This window comes from Hyla sarda, chromosome 5 (genome assembly GCF_029499605.1).
Source record: "Hyla sarda isolate aHylSar1 chromosome 5, aHylSar1.hap1, whole genome shotgun sequence".
Classification (NCBI taxonomy): Eukaryota; Metazoa; Chordata; class Amphibia; order Anura; family Hylidae; genus Hyla; species Hyla sarda.
In genome coordinates, this window is record NC_079193.1 from 130,049,023 (window position 1) to 130,068,766 (window position 19,744).

General features: G+C 45.0%; 1 protein-coding gene across 10 annotated transcripts in view; it reads left to right on the plus strand.

Moving 5' to 3' along the window:
- ADCY1 (adenylate cyclase 1) overlaps window positions 1-19,744 on the plus strand; it is a 605,827-nt gene that overhangs the window by 18,731 nt on the left and 567,352 nt on the right. Inside the window, exon 2 of one of the 10 annotated variants that reach the window (XM_056520272.1) lies at window positions 11,096-11,133. The exons of the other annotated variants lie outside the window; for them this stretch is intronic. Within the exon in view, the coding sequence (XP_056376247.1) occupies window positions 11,096-11,133 (38 nt within the window). The remainder of the gene's footprint in view (window positions 1-11,095; window positions 11,134-19,744) is intronic. 10 annotated transcript variants of the gene reach the window in all.

The window sequence follows — 19,744 nt, forward strand, 5'->3', positions numbered from 1 at the left end:
GAAGCAAGTTGAGATGTTAAGAAACAGTAGTAGGGACCACTGGGCCGCCTCAACCTTTATTCAAGTGGAACATAGAAGGAATTCCACTATGGTTGAGTCCTTCCTTTGTCATTTTGAATACTTTGAGGGGTGGAGTTTTCATAATGGGGTCCATTATAAGGGATTTCCAACATAAAGACCCTCGTATTCACTTCAAAACTTAACTTGTCCCTGAAAAATTCTGATTTAAAAATTTTCGTGAAATATTGGAAAATTGCTGCTATACTTTGAAGCCCTCTAATGTCTTCAAAAAGTAAAAACATGTCAACTGTATGATGCAAACATAAAGTAGACATATTGTATATGTGAATCAATATATAATGTATTTGACTTGTCCCCTTTCCTTACAAGCAGAGAGCTTCAAAGTTTGAAAAATGCAAAGTTTTCAAATTTTTCCTGAAATTTTCAAATTTTTTACCAAGAAATGATGCAAGTATCGACAAAATTTACCCTTAACATAAAGTTGAATATGTCATGAAAAATCAATCTCGGAATCAAATTTATAAGTAGAAGCATCCCAGAGTTATTAATGCTTAGTGACAGTGGTCAGATTTGCAAAAATGCTTCCGTCCTTAGGGTCATAATGGGCTCCGTCCCCAAGGGATTAAAGACTCAAAAATAATGCGCAATTGTTCAAAACAAAAAATAAAAAACACACAAATTCATACCACCTCTGACATCCTACAGTAAGTTCTGAGGTAATTCTTCTTTTGTGCAAAATTGATCAGTCTTGTGCCGTTTTGATAAATTTGGTGCACATAAGCCTAAAAGAACAGCAAAAAAAGGCTGTGAAGTGGTTGCACACAAACACACATATTGATAAACTTCCCCATATATGCTTTTATTTTGTGCCCAGCACAGTTTATTGTGCCCTAAATATGGGGGCACAGGTGCTGTGCCCATGTGATCACCTGCTGGGGGTATCTGTTACTGATGACCACCACCACATGGCGATGACTAGGATCAGAGCTAAGATACTTTGATCAATCATGATTTCAGCGTTACAATAAGTGTTGCTGGGGGTTATCGGTTTTGAAGGAACTGCCCTTGGCATGAGAGCTGTTGGCAAAGCGGATCCGTAAAAAATTATGATTGATGGACTAATGCTTACAGTAAACAGCAGATTGTACTCTCATCTATTCTTAAGAAGTCGAGAGAGTCGGCACCAGACCGCTTCTAGCACTTGCAGGTGACCCACCAGATTGCCAGTGCTGGTGCAATAGTCCCAAATGTAACGTATGGTCACAGCACAGAATACCAGAGAGCCAGAGTATAGAAGGCTCAGAAGTTTATTGTGCACCGCACAGTGTACAGATGCAATGTTTCGGCAGAGCGCCTTGATCAATGCTTGATAAAGACACTCTGCCGAATCGTTGCATCTGTACACTGTGCGGTGCACAATAAACTTCTGAGCCTTCTATACTCCGGATCTCTGGTATTCTGTGCTGTGACCATACCCTACATTTGGGACTATTCTACTCTAATTCAAAACAGTTAAAGAAAAACAGTTCTCATGCAAATCATATATTAGTGACTTGACGTATATATTCTTATAGGTTTCCCAAAGGGTCTTTCCATTTTAATGGTCTATTCACACGCACAGTATTCTGCGCATGATTTTCTGCTGCACATTTCAGTGTAAACTAGATGGCTGAACACCGATTGAAATCCTTTGCATCAAATCTACGCATCAAATCTACTGTATGGGGGAGATTTATCAAAACCTGTCCAGAGGAAAAGTTGCCCATAGCAACCAATCAGCTCACTACTTTTTTAACAAGGCCTCTGCAAAATGAAAGAAGTGATCTGATTGGTTGCTATGGGCAACCGGACAACTTTTCCTTTGCACAGGTTTTGATAAATCTCCCCCTATGTGTGTAGATACCCTACGAATGCTGTGCCATATATTTACAAGGTACTGGGGAGAGCTAATAAGTGACGTGACAAGTTCCCTTTAGGGTACGTTAATATGTACAGATTTTGCTGAATATTTTTGCTGCATATGTTGTGTAGGTGATTTTGCTACCCATTTACTTCAATCGGTAGCAAAATCAACTGCAAAAAATATGCAGCAGTTCCTGTACGTTTGAACATACCCTTAAGGGAACTAGTCATGTCCTCTATAAACTCTCCCCAGTACCTTGCAGATGTATGGCACAGCATTCAGATGCTCCCATAAGCTTCCTCTGATGCTGCACTATGTTGAAGGAAAAACTTAACTCCATATTTGCCTTTAAAGAAGTTATACACCATAAGCTGATTTTAGTACGTACTTGCCAGACAGTAATGTTGCGATTATTACGGCAAGGGACCTTCATTAACGTTCCCCAAGTTATTGGTAATGGCACGTGGTCATGACGCCAATATGACCTATGGTCACCAAGATGCAAAATATGTGACCTGATGAATTGCCAAAAATTGTAATAACAGAATTGTTTAGTTCATTGATTAGCGCTTGGTGGTACTCTTGAAACATCACTAAACAATACACAAGTATTCTAAAATATGCAAATTTATTATTTATGATTAATAAACATAGATGAGTATATAAACACAATTAGAGCTGAGCGAACTTACAGTAAATATGCTCATAGCGAACCTTGCAGATTGGCTGTTGATTACTTTAGTCTGCGTAAATTAGTTCAGCTTTCCAAAGGCTCTGGTTGCCTGGAAAAGTCCAGGGTGACAGTCTTTGGTCTCCTAGGTCTGTATCCACATTTTCCAGGCAACTGAAGCCCTTGGAAAGCTGAACTAATTTATGCAGGCTAAAGTAATCAACAGCCGAGCTGCGAGGTTCGCTACATGCTCAACTCAACGCAATGATTAAATGTATATATGATTCACCAATCAACTATGATCATATATATATAAAATATTAGTAAGCATTATAAGTTAATATTAGTAACTTCTACATGATATTTTTTAACCTCTTCAGGACACAGGGCGTATAGATACGCCCTGCATTCCGAGTCCTTAAGGACCGAGGGCGTATCCATACGCCCGTGGGAAATCCGGTCCCCACCGCTAGCCGGTTGGGGACCGGAGCCGGATGCCTGCTGAAATCATTCAGCAGGCACCCTGGCACATCGCCCAGGGGGTTCCTGAGACCCCCCCATGTCGGCGATCGGAGAAAATCGCATGGCAATTCAGACATGCGATTTTCTCCAATTCCGGGCTGATCGGGTCTCTGGTGACCCGATCACCCGGAAAATAGGGCTGATCGGAGTTGTCAGCAACAGCCCCGATCAGCCTAAAGGATAGGAGTGAGGTCGCAAACCTGCGATCTACTCCTATCCCCTGCCATTACTCAGAACGGAGTTCTGACCAATGGCAGCCAGCGCAGGACAGGGGGTTGCCATGGCAACCCCCCGTTCTGCCCGCCCCTGGATGTCGAGGGGCTCTGGGAAGAAGATGGAGGCCGTACCTGCAGGAGAAGATGCCTGGGGGGGGGACCTAGGATCTTCGCTGGAGCCTGCTGGATCCTGATCAGGTAGGGAATAGACAGTGGGGGCGGGGGGCCAAACTGCAACTCCCAGTGTGGCAACCACTAGGGGGGCCAAACTGCAACTCCCAGCATGCCCAGACAGCCAAAGGCTGTCTGGGCATGCTGGGAGTTGTAGTTTCGCAACATCTGGAGGGTCACAGTTTGGAGAGCACTGTTACAGTGGAGCCCAAACAGTAGCCCTCCAGATGTTGCCAAACTACAACTCTCAGCATGCCTCGACTACCCAGGCATGCTGGGAGTTGTAGTTCTGTAACATCTGTCCCTTCAGATTTAGCAATTTTAATGACATTTTTGAAAATTGCTGCTCTACTTTGAAGCCCTCTAATCTTTTCAAAAAGCAAAAATATGTCCATTTTATGATGCCAACATAAAGTGGACATATTGTGTTCGTGAAGAAAAATAAAATTTATTGTGAATATCCATTTCCCTTACAAGTAGAGAGCTTCAAAGTTAGAAAAATAAAAAAAATGTCAAAATTTTCCTGAAATTTTGGGATTTTCACCAAAAAACGATGCAATTAACGCCGAAAATTTACCACCAAAATAAAGTAGAATGTCACGAAAAAACAATCTCCGAATCAGAATATTCGGTAAAAGCGTTTTCGCGTTATTAATTCGTAAAGTGACGGTGGTCAGAACTGAGAAAAAGGGCTCAATCCTTAAAGGAGTAGTCCAGTGGTTTACAACTTATCCCCTATCTTAAGGATAGGGGATAAGTTGCAGATCGCGGGGGGTCCGACCCCTGGGGCCCCCCGCGATCTCCTGTACGGAGCCCCGACAGCCCGCGGGAAGGGGGCATGTCGACCTCCGCACGAAGCGGCGGCCGACACGCCCCCTCAATATAACTCTATGGCAGAGCCGAAGCGCTGCCTTCGGCAATCTCCGGCTCTGCCATTGAGATGTATTGAGGGGGCGTGTCGGCCGCCGCCTCGTGCGGGGGTCGACACCCGCTATCTCGGCGGAGAGCCGGGGCCCCGTACAGAGAGATCGCGGGGGGCCCCAGCGGTCGGACCCCCCGCGATCTCAAACTTATCCCCTATCCTTAGGATAGGGGATAAGTTTTTCACCACTGGACTACCCCTTTAAGGTGAAAAAGGGCTGCGTCCTTAAGGGGTTATCCAGGATTTTTATTTTTTTATATATAGCAACTGGTTCCAGAAAGTTAAATAGATATGATAGTTACATAGTTAGTATGGTTGAAAAAAGACATATGTCCATCAAGTCCAACCAGGGAATTGAAGTGAAGGGTGTAAGGGGATAAGGGGAAGGGATGTAGTTTTATAATTCTGCATAAGCATTAATGTTATTTTGTTCCAGGAATGTATCTAACCCTGTTTTAAAGCTGTTAATTGTTCCTGCTGTGACCAGTCCCTGAGGTAGACTGTTCCATAAATTCACAGTTCTTATGGTAGAGAAGGCGTGTCGCCCCTTTAGACTAAACCTTTTCTTCTCCAGACGGAGGGAGTGCCCCCTCATCCTTTGTGGGGTTTAACCTGGAACAGTTTTGTTCCATATTTTTTGTATGGGCCATTTATATACTTATATACATTTATCATATCCCCCCTTAAACGTCTCTTCTCAAGACTAAACAATTGTAACTCCTTTAATCGCTCCTCATAGCTAAGATGTTCCATGCTCCATATTAGTTTAGTCGCGCGTCTCTGCACCCTTTCCAGCTCCACAGTGTCCCTTTTATGTACAGGCGACCAAAACTGAACAGCATATTCCAGGTGAGGCCGTACCAATGCTTTATAAAGGGGGAGTATTATGTCCCTGTCCCTCGAGTCCATGCCTCTTTTTATACATGACAATATCCTGCCGGCCTTGGAAGCAGCAGCCTGACATTGCATGCTATTCTGTAGTCTGTGATCTACAAGTACACCCAGATCCTTCTCTACCAGTGACTCTGCCAGTTTAATCCCCCCTAAGATGTATGACGCATGCAGGTTATTAGTACCCAGTAGGGATCGACCGATTATCGGTATGGCCGATATTATCGGCCGATAATCACGATTTTGGGCATTATCGGTATCGGCAATTATCTTGCCGATAAGCCGATAATGCCCCACCCCCCCACCGCGACCGCCACCCCCTCGACCCGCCGCACCGCACCCCCGACCCACCGCACCGCGTCGCACCCCCCACCGTGATGCTAGGCGGTATACCGGTATGGATTTTTTCCCATACCGGTCGGGCCCCTCCCCCACCCTCCGAGTCAATAAAAAAATTAAACTTACCCGTAATGGGGGTTGTCCAGGCCATCCTTCCGTCATGTAGTGTCCGGGGGCGTTCCGTGTGGAGGGTAGTCCGGTCCGAGCTGTCCTTCTTCTCCCACGGTCTTCTTCTCCACTCCGGGCAGGCTCCGGCCTAGTACGCTGCATAGACGCCGCTACGCCGTGACGTCAGGTGCTTCGCTGCGCACGGGCGTCACTGCGCAGCGACGTCTATGCAGCGTACTAGGCCGGAGCCTGCCCGGAGTGGAGAAGAAGACCGTGGGAGAAGGACAGCCCGGACTGGACCACCCTCCACCCGGAACGCCCCCGAACACTACAGGAACGATGGATGGATGGCCCGGAGCACCCTGACAGGTAGGGGGAGAGAAGCGGGTGGTGGCGGCGGCGGTCTATGGCCCCGCAAAAGCCACTGCAGATCATTGATTTAAAGTGCCCGCTTTAAATCAATGATCTGCAGCGGTGTCGCAGGGGATTAAATAGCCGATAACTTATACCGGAATATCGGTATAAGTTATCGGCTATGGGCCCTAACCTGCACCGATTATCTGTATCTGCCCTAAAAAAACGATATCGGTCGATCCCTAGTACCCAGATGCATAACTTTACATTTATCCACATTGAACCTCATTTGCCAAGTGGATGCCCAGACACTTAGTCTATCCAACTCATCTTGTAACTTATGCACATCCTCTATAGACTGTACTGTGCTACAAAGCTTGGTGTCATCTGCAAAGATAGAAACAGAGCTGTTAATACCATCCTCTATATCATTGATAAATAAAACAGCGGGCCCAGTACTGAACCTTGGGGTACACCACTAATAACCGGGGACCAATCAGAGTACGAATCATTGACCACCACTCTCTGGGTACGATCCATGAGCCAGTGTTCAATCCAGTTACAAACTAAAATTTCCAAACCCAAAGACCTTAACTTACCTGTCAGACGTCTATGAGGGACAGTATCAAACTCTTTAGCAAAATCCAGAAACACTATATCCACAGCCATTCCTCTGTCAAGGCTTCTACTCACCTCTTCATAAAAGCAAATTAGATTGGTTTGACAACTTCTATCCTTAGTAAACCCATGCTGGCTATCACTTATAATACAATTATCCCCTATGTATTCCTGTATGTAATCCCTTATAAGTCCTTCAAACAATTTACCCACAATGCACGTTAAACTTACCGGTCTATAGTTTCCTGGGGAAGACCTAGAGCCCTTCTTGAAGATTGGTACCACATCAGCCTTGCGCCAGTCCCTTGGCACAATACCAGACACCAGAGAATCTCTAAATATCATGAACAGGGGTACAGATATTACTGAACTTACCTCTCTAAGAACTCTTGGGTGCAATCCATCTGGCCCTGGAGATTTGCTTACATTTATATTACTTAACTTACCTTTTACCATCTCTACATTAAGCCAGTTCAGTACATTATATGATGTGTTACCAGCACTGACCTGTCCAATGTCAGCTCCTTCTTCCATAGTATATACAGAACTAAAGAACCCATTCAGTAGCTCCGCTTTCTCTTGATCGCTCGTGACAACCTCCCCATTATCATTATTAAGGGGTCCTACATGCTCTGTCCTTGTTTTTTTTTGTATTTATATATCTGAAAAAATATTTAGGATTAGTTTTGCTTTCTTTGGCCACTTCTCTCATTTTGAATTTTTGCCGTTTTTATTACATTTTTACATATTTTATTAAGCTCCTTGTACTGTTTAAATGTTATAGCTGACCCATCAGATTTGTATTTTTTAAAACCTATTTTTTTTTGTTGTTTATTGCTCTTTTAACATCATTTGTCAGCCATGTAGGATTTAGTTTTAGTCGTTTATATTTGTTCCCCTTTGGTATATATTTAGCTGTATAGTTATTTAGAGTTGATTTAACATTTTCCCATTTACCTTCTGTATCAGTATTTGAGAACACCTCCCCCCAGTCTATGTCCTGTAGTGCAGCTCTCAGCCCAGGGAAATTTGCCTTTTTAAAGTAAGGCTGGGTTCACACTACGTTTTCTCCCATACGGGAGCGCATACGGCAGGGGGGAGCTAAAAGCTCGCGCTCCCGTATGTCACCGTATGCGCTCCCGTATGTCATTCATTTCAATGAGCCGACCGGAGTGAAATGTTCGGTCCGGTCGGCTCATTTTTGCGCCGTATGCGCTTTTACAACCGGACCTAAAACCGTGGTTAACCACAGTTTTAGGTCCGGTTGTAAAAGCGCATACGGCGCAAAAATGAGCCGACCGAACGTTTCACTCCGGTCGGCTCATTGAAATGAATGACATACGGGAGCGCATACGGTGACATACGGGAGCGCGAGCTTTTAGCTCCCCCCTGCCGTATGCGCTCCCGTATGGGAGAAAACGTAGTGTGAACCCAGCCTTATATGTTTTTGCCTTCCCCGTCTGTCTTTGTTTTCTACATTTTAAGTCAAAAGTAACTATATTGTGGTCGCTATTACCAAGGTTTTCCCGCACAGTTACATTACCAACCAGCTCTGCGTTGTTGGAAATGATCAGATCCAACAAGGCATCACTTCTTGTTGGGTCCTCCACAAACTGGCCCATAAAATTATCCTGCAATAAATTTAGGAATTTTCTCCCCTTTGTAGTTTTAGCCAACCCCTGACCCCAATCTATATCTGGATAGTTAAAATCTCCCATTTATTACCACTGTACCTGCCCGGGCGGCCCTCTCTATTTGTTTATGAAGCCGACCTTCTATCTCTTCAGTGATATTAGGGGGTCTGTAGATTACACCAAATACTATTTTTTCAGTATTTCCCTCCTTTTGTAATTCTACCCACAGTGATTCCACATCCTCAGAATCATCACACACTATGGCATTGTTCACACTGACTTTCATACCACTTCTTACATACAGACAGACTCCACCACCTTTTCTGTTCGTTCTGTCTTTGCGAAACAATGTAAACCCCTGCAGATTAACAGCCCAGTCATTAAAAAATCTTAATCCTTTCAGTACTTATGAGCTGCTGAAGTTGAGTTGTTCTTTTCTGTTTAAGTGCTCTCTGATGACACCTGTCTGGGGAACTGTCCAGAGTAGAAGCAGATCCCCATAGCAAACCTCTTCTACTCTGTGCAGTTCCTGAGACAAGCAGAGATGTCAGCAGAGAGCACTGTTGCCAGGTAAAAAAACAACTCCATTTCAGCAGCTGATAATTATTGGAAGCATTAAGATTATTTAATAGAAGTAATTTACAAATCTGTTTAACTTTCTGGAGCCAGTTGATATAAAAAAAAGTTTTTACCTGGAATACCCCTTTAACCCCTTAAGGACCATGGACGTGTATACACGTCCAGGCAGGATGCACGTTCCCGCACCAGGACGTGTATACTCTTCCATGGCTCTCGTGGGTGCTGCCCTGTGCACCCACGAGATCGTGACAGGGACTCTGCTGTAACACACAGCCGGGACCCTGCCGCACTGCCGGGCAGTTTAACCCGCTGGCTGTAAGTGTTATGACAGAGGGAGGGAGGTCCCTCTGTCTTCCCTGCAGCACCCTGCAGTGCGACCGCACTGCCGGGACTGAAGACAACTTCGGTCCCGGCAGTCTAACCCTTACAGCCACGGTCGGAAGTGACCGCGAGCTGTAAGGAGTTTTGACAGAGGGAGGGGACTCCCTCTGTTTCTCTCCTGTAGCACCCTGCAACGGGGTGCTGCTAGTTACCTGGGCAGCCGGGGGTCTTTACAAGGACCCCCCAGGTCTGCCCCGGTTATTTCCAGAGGCACGTCCTGATATGCTGACTGCTAGTGTAAGACTAGCAGGCAGCATATATCTGCAATGCTTTGGAATACTAAGTATTCCAAAGCATTAAAAAAAAAAGTAAAAAAAAAAGTGTAAAACAAGTGTAAAAATAATAATAAAGATACATTTATTAAATAAATATATATAATAATATATATAAAAATGTATAATGTGTAGGATCACACAGCGCACATCTGCAGCATATTACATGCTGTGAATGCCCGCCAACAGTCACAATAATGAGCTCCCTGCTGCGGCTGGGTAACTTTGTCCACTCCTAGCAGCGGATGTCCCGCCGGCAGTCATGAGCGGACACACTGAGCTACCCAGCCCCAGCAGTGATCTCGCCCTTGTGACTGCTGGGGGGCATCTGCGGTGTGAAATATGCTGCGGATCCGCTCTGTGACCCTACACTGCGTCCCGTTCATACTGCGTTTCTGCAGTGTTAGAGGTATCCATCAGCATCAAACAGAGTGATGCTGATGTATACTGTAGCAGCCCCATTCATTTCTGAATGAGACTGCTACAGTATACATTGGCATCACTTTTTTGACATGACAACGGACACCTATACTGTATAAATGCAGTATGAATGGGGACTATTCATATAATGTCCTGAAAGCCAAAGGGGGCTCCTCTCCTTCTTGGTCCTACCAGGCGGTCAGGCAACCAGATATAGCCTAAGTAGGGGTACTGCCCAGCCAGAGACGAACAGGGTTCTAAAATATGGGGCGTATTTCCTCCATTTCAAAAGCGACTTACAAAACAATATCCCACAAATAAAGAATTAGTGGAAAAAAAAGCTATTGCTATTATTTCCACTGACTTTGAAATAATTCTAGCCACACAATAGGGGCTCAACTTACTCACTTTTGCCCTAGGTGAATACTTTAGGGGCGTAGTTTCGAAAATGGGGTCACTTCTGGGGGAGCGGTATTGTTCTGACAGCTCGAATGCTTTGCAAGATGAAGTGCGGCCTATAATTTGTATAATGATATCCTGAAAGCCAAGATGTTTTTTTTTTCTAAGTGTTATAGCCCCCCTTGGGGGCTATTTCACTGCACGTACCGATCTCATACACAAATCATTGCCGTGCATTTACACGGCAAAGATCAGTGTAAATCGGCGGTCGATTGTTCAAGCCTGGATCTCAGGCTTGGAGCAATCAATCAATGATCGGACGCGACAGAGGCAGTGAGGGGAACTCCGCTCACTTTCTAGGTGATTGCAACATCGCGATTTCACCACGATGGTCCCGGTCAGCCCGATTGACCTGCCGGGAAGCTTTTAATTATTTTTTTTTTTTATATATCAACTGGCTCCAGAAGGTTAAACAGATTTGTAAATTACTTCTATAAAAAAAATCTTAAGCCTTTCAGTACTTATGAGCTGCTGAAGTTGAGTTGTTCTTTCATGTCTAAATGCTCTCTGATGACACGTGTCTTTTTACGGTGCATGTCCTTAAGGGGTTAGTTCCCTGTTAGAGTTCGAAAATTGGATGATGCCACAGTGGTGAATCTAGATTTCTGTTTACTAGGAGCAACCAAATTCCGGAGGATGCATCCCCTACGGAAGGTGAGTACAGGTTTGAGAGGAAGAATGCTACTCAAATAGTTACATTCATAGTTAGTATGGTTGAAAAAAGACATACGTCCATCAAGTCCAACCAGAGAATTGAAGTGAAGGGTGTAAGGGGATAAGGGAAAGAGATGTAGTTTTATAATTCTGCATAAGCATTAATGTTATTTTGTTCCAGAAATGTATCTAACCCTGTTTTAAAGCTGTTAATTGTTCCTGCTGGGACCAGTTCCTGAGGTAGACCGTTCCATAAATTCACAGTAATGAGGGTCTTTTAGTAAAATAGTCCAGTCTTTGTTGAGCACCTTCCTAAAGTTTCTGTGTTCTCTACAAAAGTGGGAAAAAAGTTAGTTGAGCAGTTCTGGGTGGGGTTTGTTGAAGGAGGAATGCACCAGGGAGGCAGGGTAGCCTTTGCCCTTAAATTGTGCTTTTAAGATGTTATTTTGGGCCCTAAAGTCCTCCTCCCTGGTGCAGTTCCTGTGGCTCCTCTTAAATTGCCCAAACGGGACATTACACAACCAATTCTTATACTGGGCGCTATTGAAGTTGAGATAGCTGTTACTATCCACCTGCTTGAAAAAGGTCTTAGTGTACAGTTTTTTGCCATTTTCGTTTGAGATGGTAACTAGAGATAAGCTAATCGTAGCAGACTAACCCAAATTCGTTAAGAATTTTAGGATTTATTGGAGTCACAATGAATGCGAATATTGGCGCAATTCTATCACGCAAATCCCTTAATTAAACTCCATTTCACAGCGTTCCAGGCTCCAGGACACCTAAAATGGCGGATCCACATGTCCGTACATGGGGAAGGGGATGCTGCTAAGCAACAGCAGGAGGCTGTCAATCACCTCCAACTGCTGCTCCACGCCGCCGCACACAGGTCAGTCCCTCGTCGTCGCCGCCGCTCCTGGGGGCCCGATCCCAACATAGACGCCGGGGCCGGGGTCAACTTCCCGCACCTGCTCACGTCCTCCGGAAGAGGGGCGGAACGGGTTGCGGGAGTGACACCCGCAGCAGGTGCCCTGATTGTTCGGCCTGTAAACCGGCTGACGAATCAGGGCGATCGTGAGGTGGCACCAGTGCCACCTCACCCCTGCTGGCTATGGTTGTTCGGGGCCCCGTTCAGCCAGTAATTCCGGGTTACTGGAGACCTGATTGACCCGGAATTCGCCATAGATCGCTGGGCTGAATTGTACCCCCCTGGGCGATATGCCGCGATGCCTGCTGAACGATTTCAGCAGGCATCGGGCACCGGCTCCGCTCCAGCTGGCTGCGGGGGGCCGGGAAAGCTCATGCCGTTCTCATACGTCATGAGTCCTTAAGAACTCTGAAATGAAGACGTATGAGAACGTCATGAGTCCTTAAGGGGTTAATATAGATTCGCCTCAAATAAATTCGTATTGAAACTAATTTTTTCGAAAAATTTGGTGAATCGGCCGAATCGAATTTTTCAAAAGTTAGCACATCTCTGATAATATCTAAGAACTCAGTGTGATTATTGAAAACAGATTGTGTGAACTCTCGAGACCAGTTGTTAGTGTTCAAGTCTGTAAGGAATGTGTCAAGATCTCCCCTGTCCCCCTTCCAAATAAAGAAAATGTCATCTATATAACAGCGATAGTAAACACAACTAGGGTGAGGGTATACAAATTTTTCTTCAAATAAGCAGACTTATGACAATTGGCTGCAGGAGAGATCGTGGGGGTCCCCAGCGGCGGGACCTCCACGATCAAACCTCTTATCCCCTATCCTTAGGATAGGGGATAAGATGTCTAGGGGCGGAGAACCCCTTTAAACCCTACTGAAAGAGTACACTTTTCACTCTTGAATATATACCTATTCTATGCATGATTATACGCTGATTTCGACCACTCTTTTCACAATGGCATCCTACATCTTACCAAGAACCATATCTGATCACAAACCTATCTCATAAACTTCTCCTTTTGATGTGAAAGAACAAAATTTGGAGGCTTCCACTCTATCTGCACGACTCCTCGGACTTTAGGACTTAACTCAAAACGCAATGGGAAAATGTAATTGACTTCACTCCCTTTTTGCTGGGGACTTCAAAGGCAGTGATCAGGTGTCACATGATCAGTTCTGTGAAAAGGAAAAGTCAAACTTTCCACTTTCAATCCCTGCTTACTTACTCGCCCTACTGACTTACTACTCGCCCAACAAACCATGCCACAGACGAGTCTAAATTGAAGTAGGTGGAGGCTAGATCACTCATGGATGTGTTTATCCATGGTCAGGTGAAATGGTCCCTTCTAGCACTTTAAAAGAAATATTATTCACAGGGGATCAGGATTGGATCTCTATTAGCCAAAATGACACATCCTTATTGCACACTGAAGCCCATTCTATCTTTGCACGATCCCATCACCACTCAAAGGTGGAGATATCTGACATCCTCACAAAAAATTACAAGGACCTCTATAGTGCCCCACCCATTAACACAGCTGCTCTTTCCTAGATTATGTCCCTATCCTTAGCCTCACGAAAGACCAAAACCAGTTCTTAGAACAAGACAAACCAGAAGTAGACATGTGGCTTACCATTGCATCTTTCTCTGCCCAAAAGTCACCCAGACTGGATGGTCTGACTGCTGAATATTACAAACTCCTCTCCCCCAGGACTGCCCCCCTATTTCACTGCTTTATACAACCAAGCATAAAAAAGACCTTATTACTGACCCCACCTTTGCAGAGGTCCGTACTATTATTATATTCAAAGCAAACATGAATCCCATACTTCCTCAGTCTTATTGAAGTTCATGTAATCATGATTAAAACATTCTCCAAAATCATGTCTCCAGACTTTCTTGCCCAGTGTTTTCTCGGACACTCAGCAGGGTTTTGTGCACTCTGTTGAAAATATACCAAAAGTAGTAGCCATGGTTTCCACATTAGACAAATCAAGGCCCCCTTTACGCCTCTTAGTTTGTTTGCAGAAAAGGGCATTCGATAATGTCTCCTGGCGTTTTCTAAATAAAACACTGTTGGATAGGAACTTTTTTATACTCCATTTACCTCCTACATATGCTACGTGAATGACCATGCCCATACAGTGTTCACGGTCAATGAAAAAAATACTCCTCCAATGTAATGGTTTTAGGACACCATCAGGGGTGTATTTTATCACCTCTTCCTTTAAATTTATTAATTGAGCCCTTGCCTAAATAAATTTAGGGCTCCCCTCTGTACCTTGGCATCCAAATATCCACAAAATACTCTAAAATAGATATGATATTCTCCTCATGCTATGCAAGCTGAATGGAAGGGGCCCTTGTCAGGCTACACTTTAAATGTAGTCAAATATGAGACAATTTTATTGAAAGGACCTAACAAATCCCAATGGACTGCTTCCAACCCATTGTGTTGGGACACAAAATCTCTTTGTTACCTGAGGTGGAGATAACGAGATTGCCTGCTTCTTTGTACTTAACAAACCCTTAAGCCTGTATCAAATCGTTGGAGCCCTCTCTGGCGGCTTGGGGGAAATTCTCCCTATCTTTCTCAAGTAGAGCCAACCTTTTGAAACAATTCAAAATACCCAAGTTACTTCTCTCTATTACAAGCGCTTCTTGTCTGTCTCCGCCTCAGGGATGAATAACTGATCAACTCCCTGTTCCACAGTTTCATACCTAACAACTAAAAACCTAAATTCTTTATCCTCATTCTTTAACAAACGAAACATCCTGGTGGCCTCAACTTTCCCAATATCTGCCTCCTAAAGCATGCGGCCCAATCCAGGATCAATAAGGACTGGCTTCATAACACCTCTATCCTCATTGACATCGACATAGACCTAGACTACATTTTGGTGCCTGTATTATCGCTCCATAACCTTTTACACATCCCACATGCAAAGCGCTCAGTGCTAATCAAGGATCTCTGCATACAAAATAGTCGCCTTAAATCAGTGAACCCACATAGATGCTTATTGGTCACCTTAGTTGGAAACCCTGGCTTTCAAAATGGCCATCCAGACAGAATCTTGAGACCACCCCCCGCCCCGCCCCCCCCCCCCCCCATGTCGGCGATCCGGAATTCGCCGGTCAATTTGCGGCGGTTCCATTCCCTGCTGCTCGCCGGGTGGGAATCAGAGCCGGATGCCTGCTGAAATCATTCAGCAGGCATCCCGGCAGTGTGCCGAGGGGGATCCTGGGCCGGTAAATACTAACAGGAGGTCTGCTGCAGAGCTCCGTACTGCAATCTCCCCCTCAGTGCTAAAAAAGTGCCCCCTTTCTTTCTTTTTTTTTTTTAAATGTATTTATTTCTTGGTGCACTGTCTGTAGGAGTCCGTAGCACCTTTAGCTCCGTGTCTCCGGCCCTAGAGGGTCGCTGCGGTAATTCCCCAAGCGTTTTCTCTGGGGGGCGCAGACCTTTTTTCCTTTTGCTAAACGTGTGGCGGGCCCCCTTAGCTATAAAAGAGCGGTCTGACACTGTTAGATAAAGCCCACCCTCCGCTGATCAGTCCCAAAGTACTGATCAGCGTTTTTTTTTGTGGTGAAGGCGCTTTTTTGGGTTATAGCATCTTTTTTTTTTATTTTTTGCACCTACAGTCGGTCAGTGCTACCAGTAACAGGCCTGTGCTGTGTGGACGGACCGTACCTGTGTGTGCGGCCTGCCCCACCGCTGTCAGTGATTTATCACTGATCAGCAGGTTTTTTTGGGTTCAGGCGGGTGCTTTTTTTCCCCCGGCTTTTAATCCTTTTTTTTTTTTTTTTTTTCAGGTTTTTTGTGTGGGGGTGTGTGTACGTGCCACCAGCCACTGTTCTTCTGGGCTGAGTGGCCAGACCCTCCACTGAGTTCTGCGCCACCTGCCGCCACCAAGCGTAATCAGTGTGCACACAACTGATTAGGTGAACATTTGTTTTTATTTTGGCGCAGGTTTTTTTTTGCGTTAGAAGTCTTTTTATTTTATTTTTTAAAGTTTCTTTTTACTTTTTAGTTTTTATTTTATATTTTTATAGGTTTGTTCTTAGGGCGGGTTAGTTAGTTAGGTTAGGTTAGAGCAGGTTAGGGAGGTAGTATCGCACCACACCACATGCAGCACACACACCAATAAAGTTTCCCCCCTCCCACATTTATACACTTCACCCCCCATTAGAGTAGGGAAATGGCTCACAGGGCACTTTCAGCGGAAGAGGCATATGCCATTCTTGTCTTCGACTCTGAAAACTTCTCAGAGGAGGAGGAAGACCCCACCTTCCTAATTTCCTCGTCCTCCTCCTTATCTTCTGATGATGAGCCGCCAAAGCGGCGGAGACACCGCCAAGCAAAGCCGCAAACCTCCTCTGCTCCTGACCCTGTGCCCTATGCTAGTATATGAGTCCCCTTCATACTAGGCAAGTCCCCCAGCCAAGTTCACTGGTGCCCCACACCAGCGAACTTGTCTGGACTCAGCCAGCGGACCACGAGCCCGTGATTCCTGAGTTTGTTGGCGACTCCGGTATCGTGACTGACATCGTCTGGTTCACTGAAATTGACTATTTCAGTTTTTTTTTCCCAGTGAATTTGTCAATCTGATGGTTGACCAGACGAATCTGTACGCCCAACAGTTCGTTGCTGCAAACCCAGGCTCCCTTTTAGCCAGATCAATGAGTGGGACCCAGTCAAAGTGGCCAAAATGAGCCTGACTAAGCGCCTCAGCGCGATAACGGCCCGTCGCTCAATACCCCTGCGTCCATGCCACCTGCCTCCCCGCACCATAAAGAAGCCGACCCTGCAATCTCTGATTGAGTGCTCCGTTTTCTTTGTTTGTCACATATGAACTGTCTATATATTTTCTGACGTTGTCTTCACCAGCACAGGAGGGCAGTGCTTGACATATGTGAGTAGTACCCCGCTGGGCTGATAACTAATTGGGGGGGAGCAGAACAGCGCTGCCGGGTAACATGATTGGGGGGAGCAGAACATCTCTTGTGGGTCACATGATTTTGGTGGGGGTGGGGGGGTGAAAGAAATACCGTTAAATACCGTGGAACCACCTAAGTTACAAAAATACAGTGATACACATATTTGGTCATACCGCCCAGCTCTACTTTCTGAATGTCATTTTGAATATGTTGATGTGTGTAGTTTCTATAATGGGGTCATTTATGGGGTATTTCTCACAAAGGCCCCTTAAATCCACTTAACTTAACTGGTCCCTGTGGTCCCTGTAAAATTCAGATTTTGACATTTTCGTGAACATTTTTAAAATTGCTGCTATACTTTGAAACCCTCTGATGTCTTCAAAAAGTAAAAACATGTCAACTTTATGATGTCAACATAAAGTAGACACATTGTATTTGTGTATCAATATAAATTTTTTTTGGAATATCCATTTTCCTTACAAGCAGAGAGTTAGAAAAATGCTAAATTTTCAACACTTTTATGAAATTTTGGGATTTTTCACCAAGAAAGGATGCAAGTAATGACAAAAATTTACCACTATGTTAAAGTAGAATATGTCTTATGAATCAGAATAATCGGTAAAAGCATCCCAGCGTTATTAATGCATAAAGTATAAATGGTCAGAATTGCAAAAAAGGGCTCAGTCCTTAAGGGGTTAAACCACCCCCTTCTTTCCTTTTCTTTTCCCCAGACTTGACCTTTTTTAATTACCAATCCTTGTACCCGTTTTCCCGCTGAACAGGACCCAGTTTTCTATTTCCTTATGACAAGCCCCACAGCTGGTAAGGGACAGATATCACTCATCCATAAATACCGTATATACTTGAGTATTAGCCATTCCGAATATAAGCCAAGGCCCCTAATTTCACCCCAAAAACCTAGGTAAACTTATTGACTCGAGTATAAGCCTAGGGTGGGAAATACATCATCCCCCCTGTCATCATCCCCCCCCCCCTCCTCTGTCATCATCCATCATCCAGACCTCCCTTTCGTTTACTTCTCACCTCCCCAGTTGTTGCTTTAGTAGCTGCAGGGACCGTCCAGGGAGGGTGAGCCGGGCCGTCCATCTTAACTTCAGGGACCGTCCGCATTCTGGTGGGACGGTGAGCTGGTACGGGGCATCCATCTTAACCGGGAGGCCTTCTTCTCTGTTCTGGGCCATCCTCGGACTAGTGACACGGCATTGACGCCACCACGCAGGGACGTTCCTTGCGCAGAAGTCGTCTGTGCGCAGGGACGCGCCTGACATCATATGTCATATGCCCAGCATGGATATCCTTGCACGGCAGCGTCAATGCAGCATCACTAGTCCAGGGATGGCCTGGAGCAGAGAAGAGTGCCTCCCGGTTAAGATGGACGGCCCGCACCAGCTCACCCTCCCCACCGGAATGCGGATGGTCCCTGCAGTGAAGATGGACGGCCCCCACCGGTATGCATAAAGTGATATATAATATTTTTTTTTCCACTCGAGTATAAGCCGAGGGGGGCGTTTTCAGCACGAAAAATTGTGCTGAAAAACTGCTTATACTAGAGTATATACAGTTCTTGAATACTCTTTTCAATTAGAGTGAGATTTCGCTCTCTAGACAGGCTCAATATTCTGTAACCTTCAATATACAGAAATTACTCTTAGGACCCTTCATAGAACGTACAGGGTCAGTATAGTATACCATTCACATTTATGTAAATATTTTATTATATATTTTCATGTAGCAGCACTGAAATTACACTCTGCTGCAATGTAAAGTAGTGAATGCACAGCCTGTACAATAGTGTTTAACCCCTTAAAGTGTAGCTCCCACCAAGTAATATATAATCTAATATGTCCCTACCTAGTAGTAATCTATCCCTAACCCCCTACCTAGCTTCAAATTTTTTTTCATCGCTTTAATAGAGCAGATTTAGTGCTTCTAAATCTGCTCTATAAATCAGGGCAGGAAGCAGCGCTTCCCAGCAAGCGCAACGTCACTGATGCCTTGCTGGGCGCTTGCTTCCGCCCTCAGATCGTCTATGCAGCGATCCTGTCGGGAGCGCGCATAGATGATCTGCCAATAGCACGGCAGGCAGTTCCGGGGTCTCCTCCTCCCTGTTTACCTGTGCATGTGCTATCCAGGGAGGAGGAGTAGAGGAGCATCGCCGGCCTGCCGTGCACGATATTACAGCCGAGACCCGGGACCGATTACAATAATGGTAGATATAATAAATAATAGCCAATACAATGAAAAACTTTAGAAACCCCACCAATGATCTAAATTATGCCCCTAAATAGTTTAGAAACGGCTGTAGGCACATTTATTATAGAAATACTGATGAATAATCATCATTGTTTCTAAACTACAACTACCAGCATTATATATATATATATATATATATATATATATATATATATATATATACACATATCTCTATATATCATATTTATCGGCGTATAACACGCACTTTTTAGGCTAAATTTTTTAGCCTAAAGTCTGTGTGCGTGTTATACGCCGATACACCCCCAGGAAAGGCAGGGGGAGAGAGGCCGTCGCTGCCCGCTTCTCTCCCCCTGCCTTTCCTGGGGTCTAGAGCGCTGCTGTAGGCCCTTTTCACCCCCTGGTTATCGGCGCCGCTGCCCGTTCTGTCCCCCTGACTATCGGTGCCGGCGCCGATAGCCAGGAGGAGAGAAGCGGCGCCGACAGCCAGGGGGAGAGAAGGGGCAG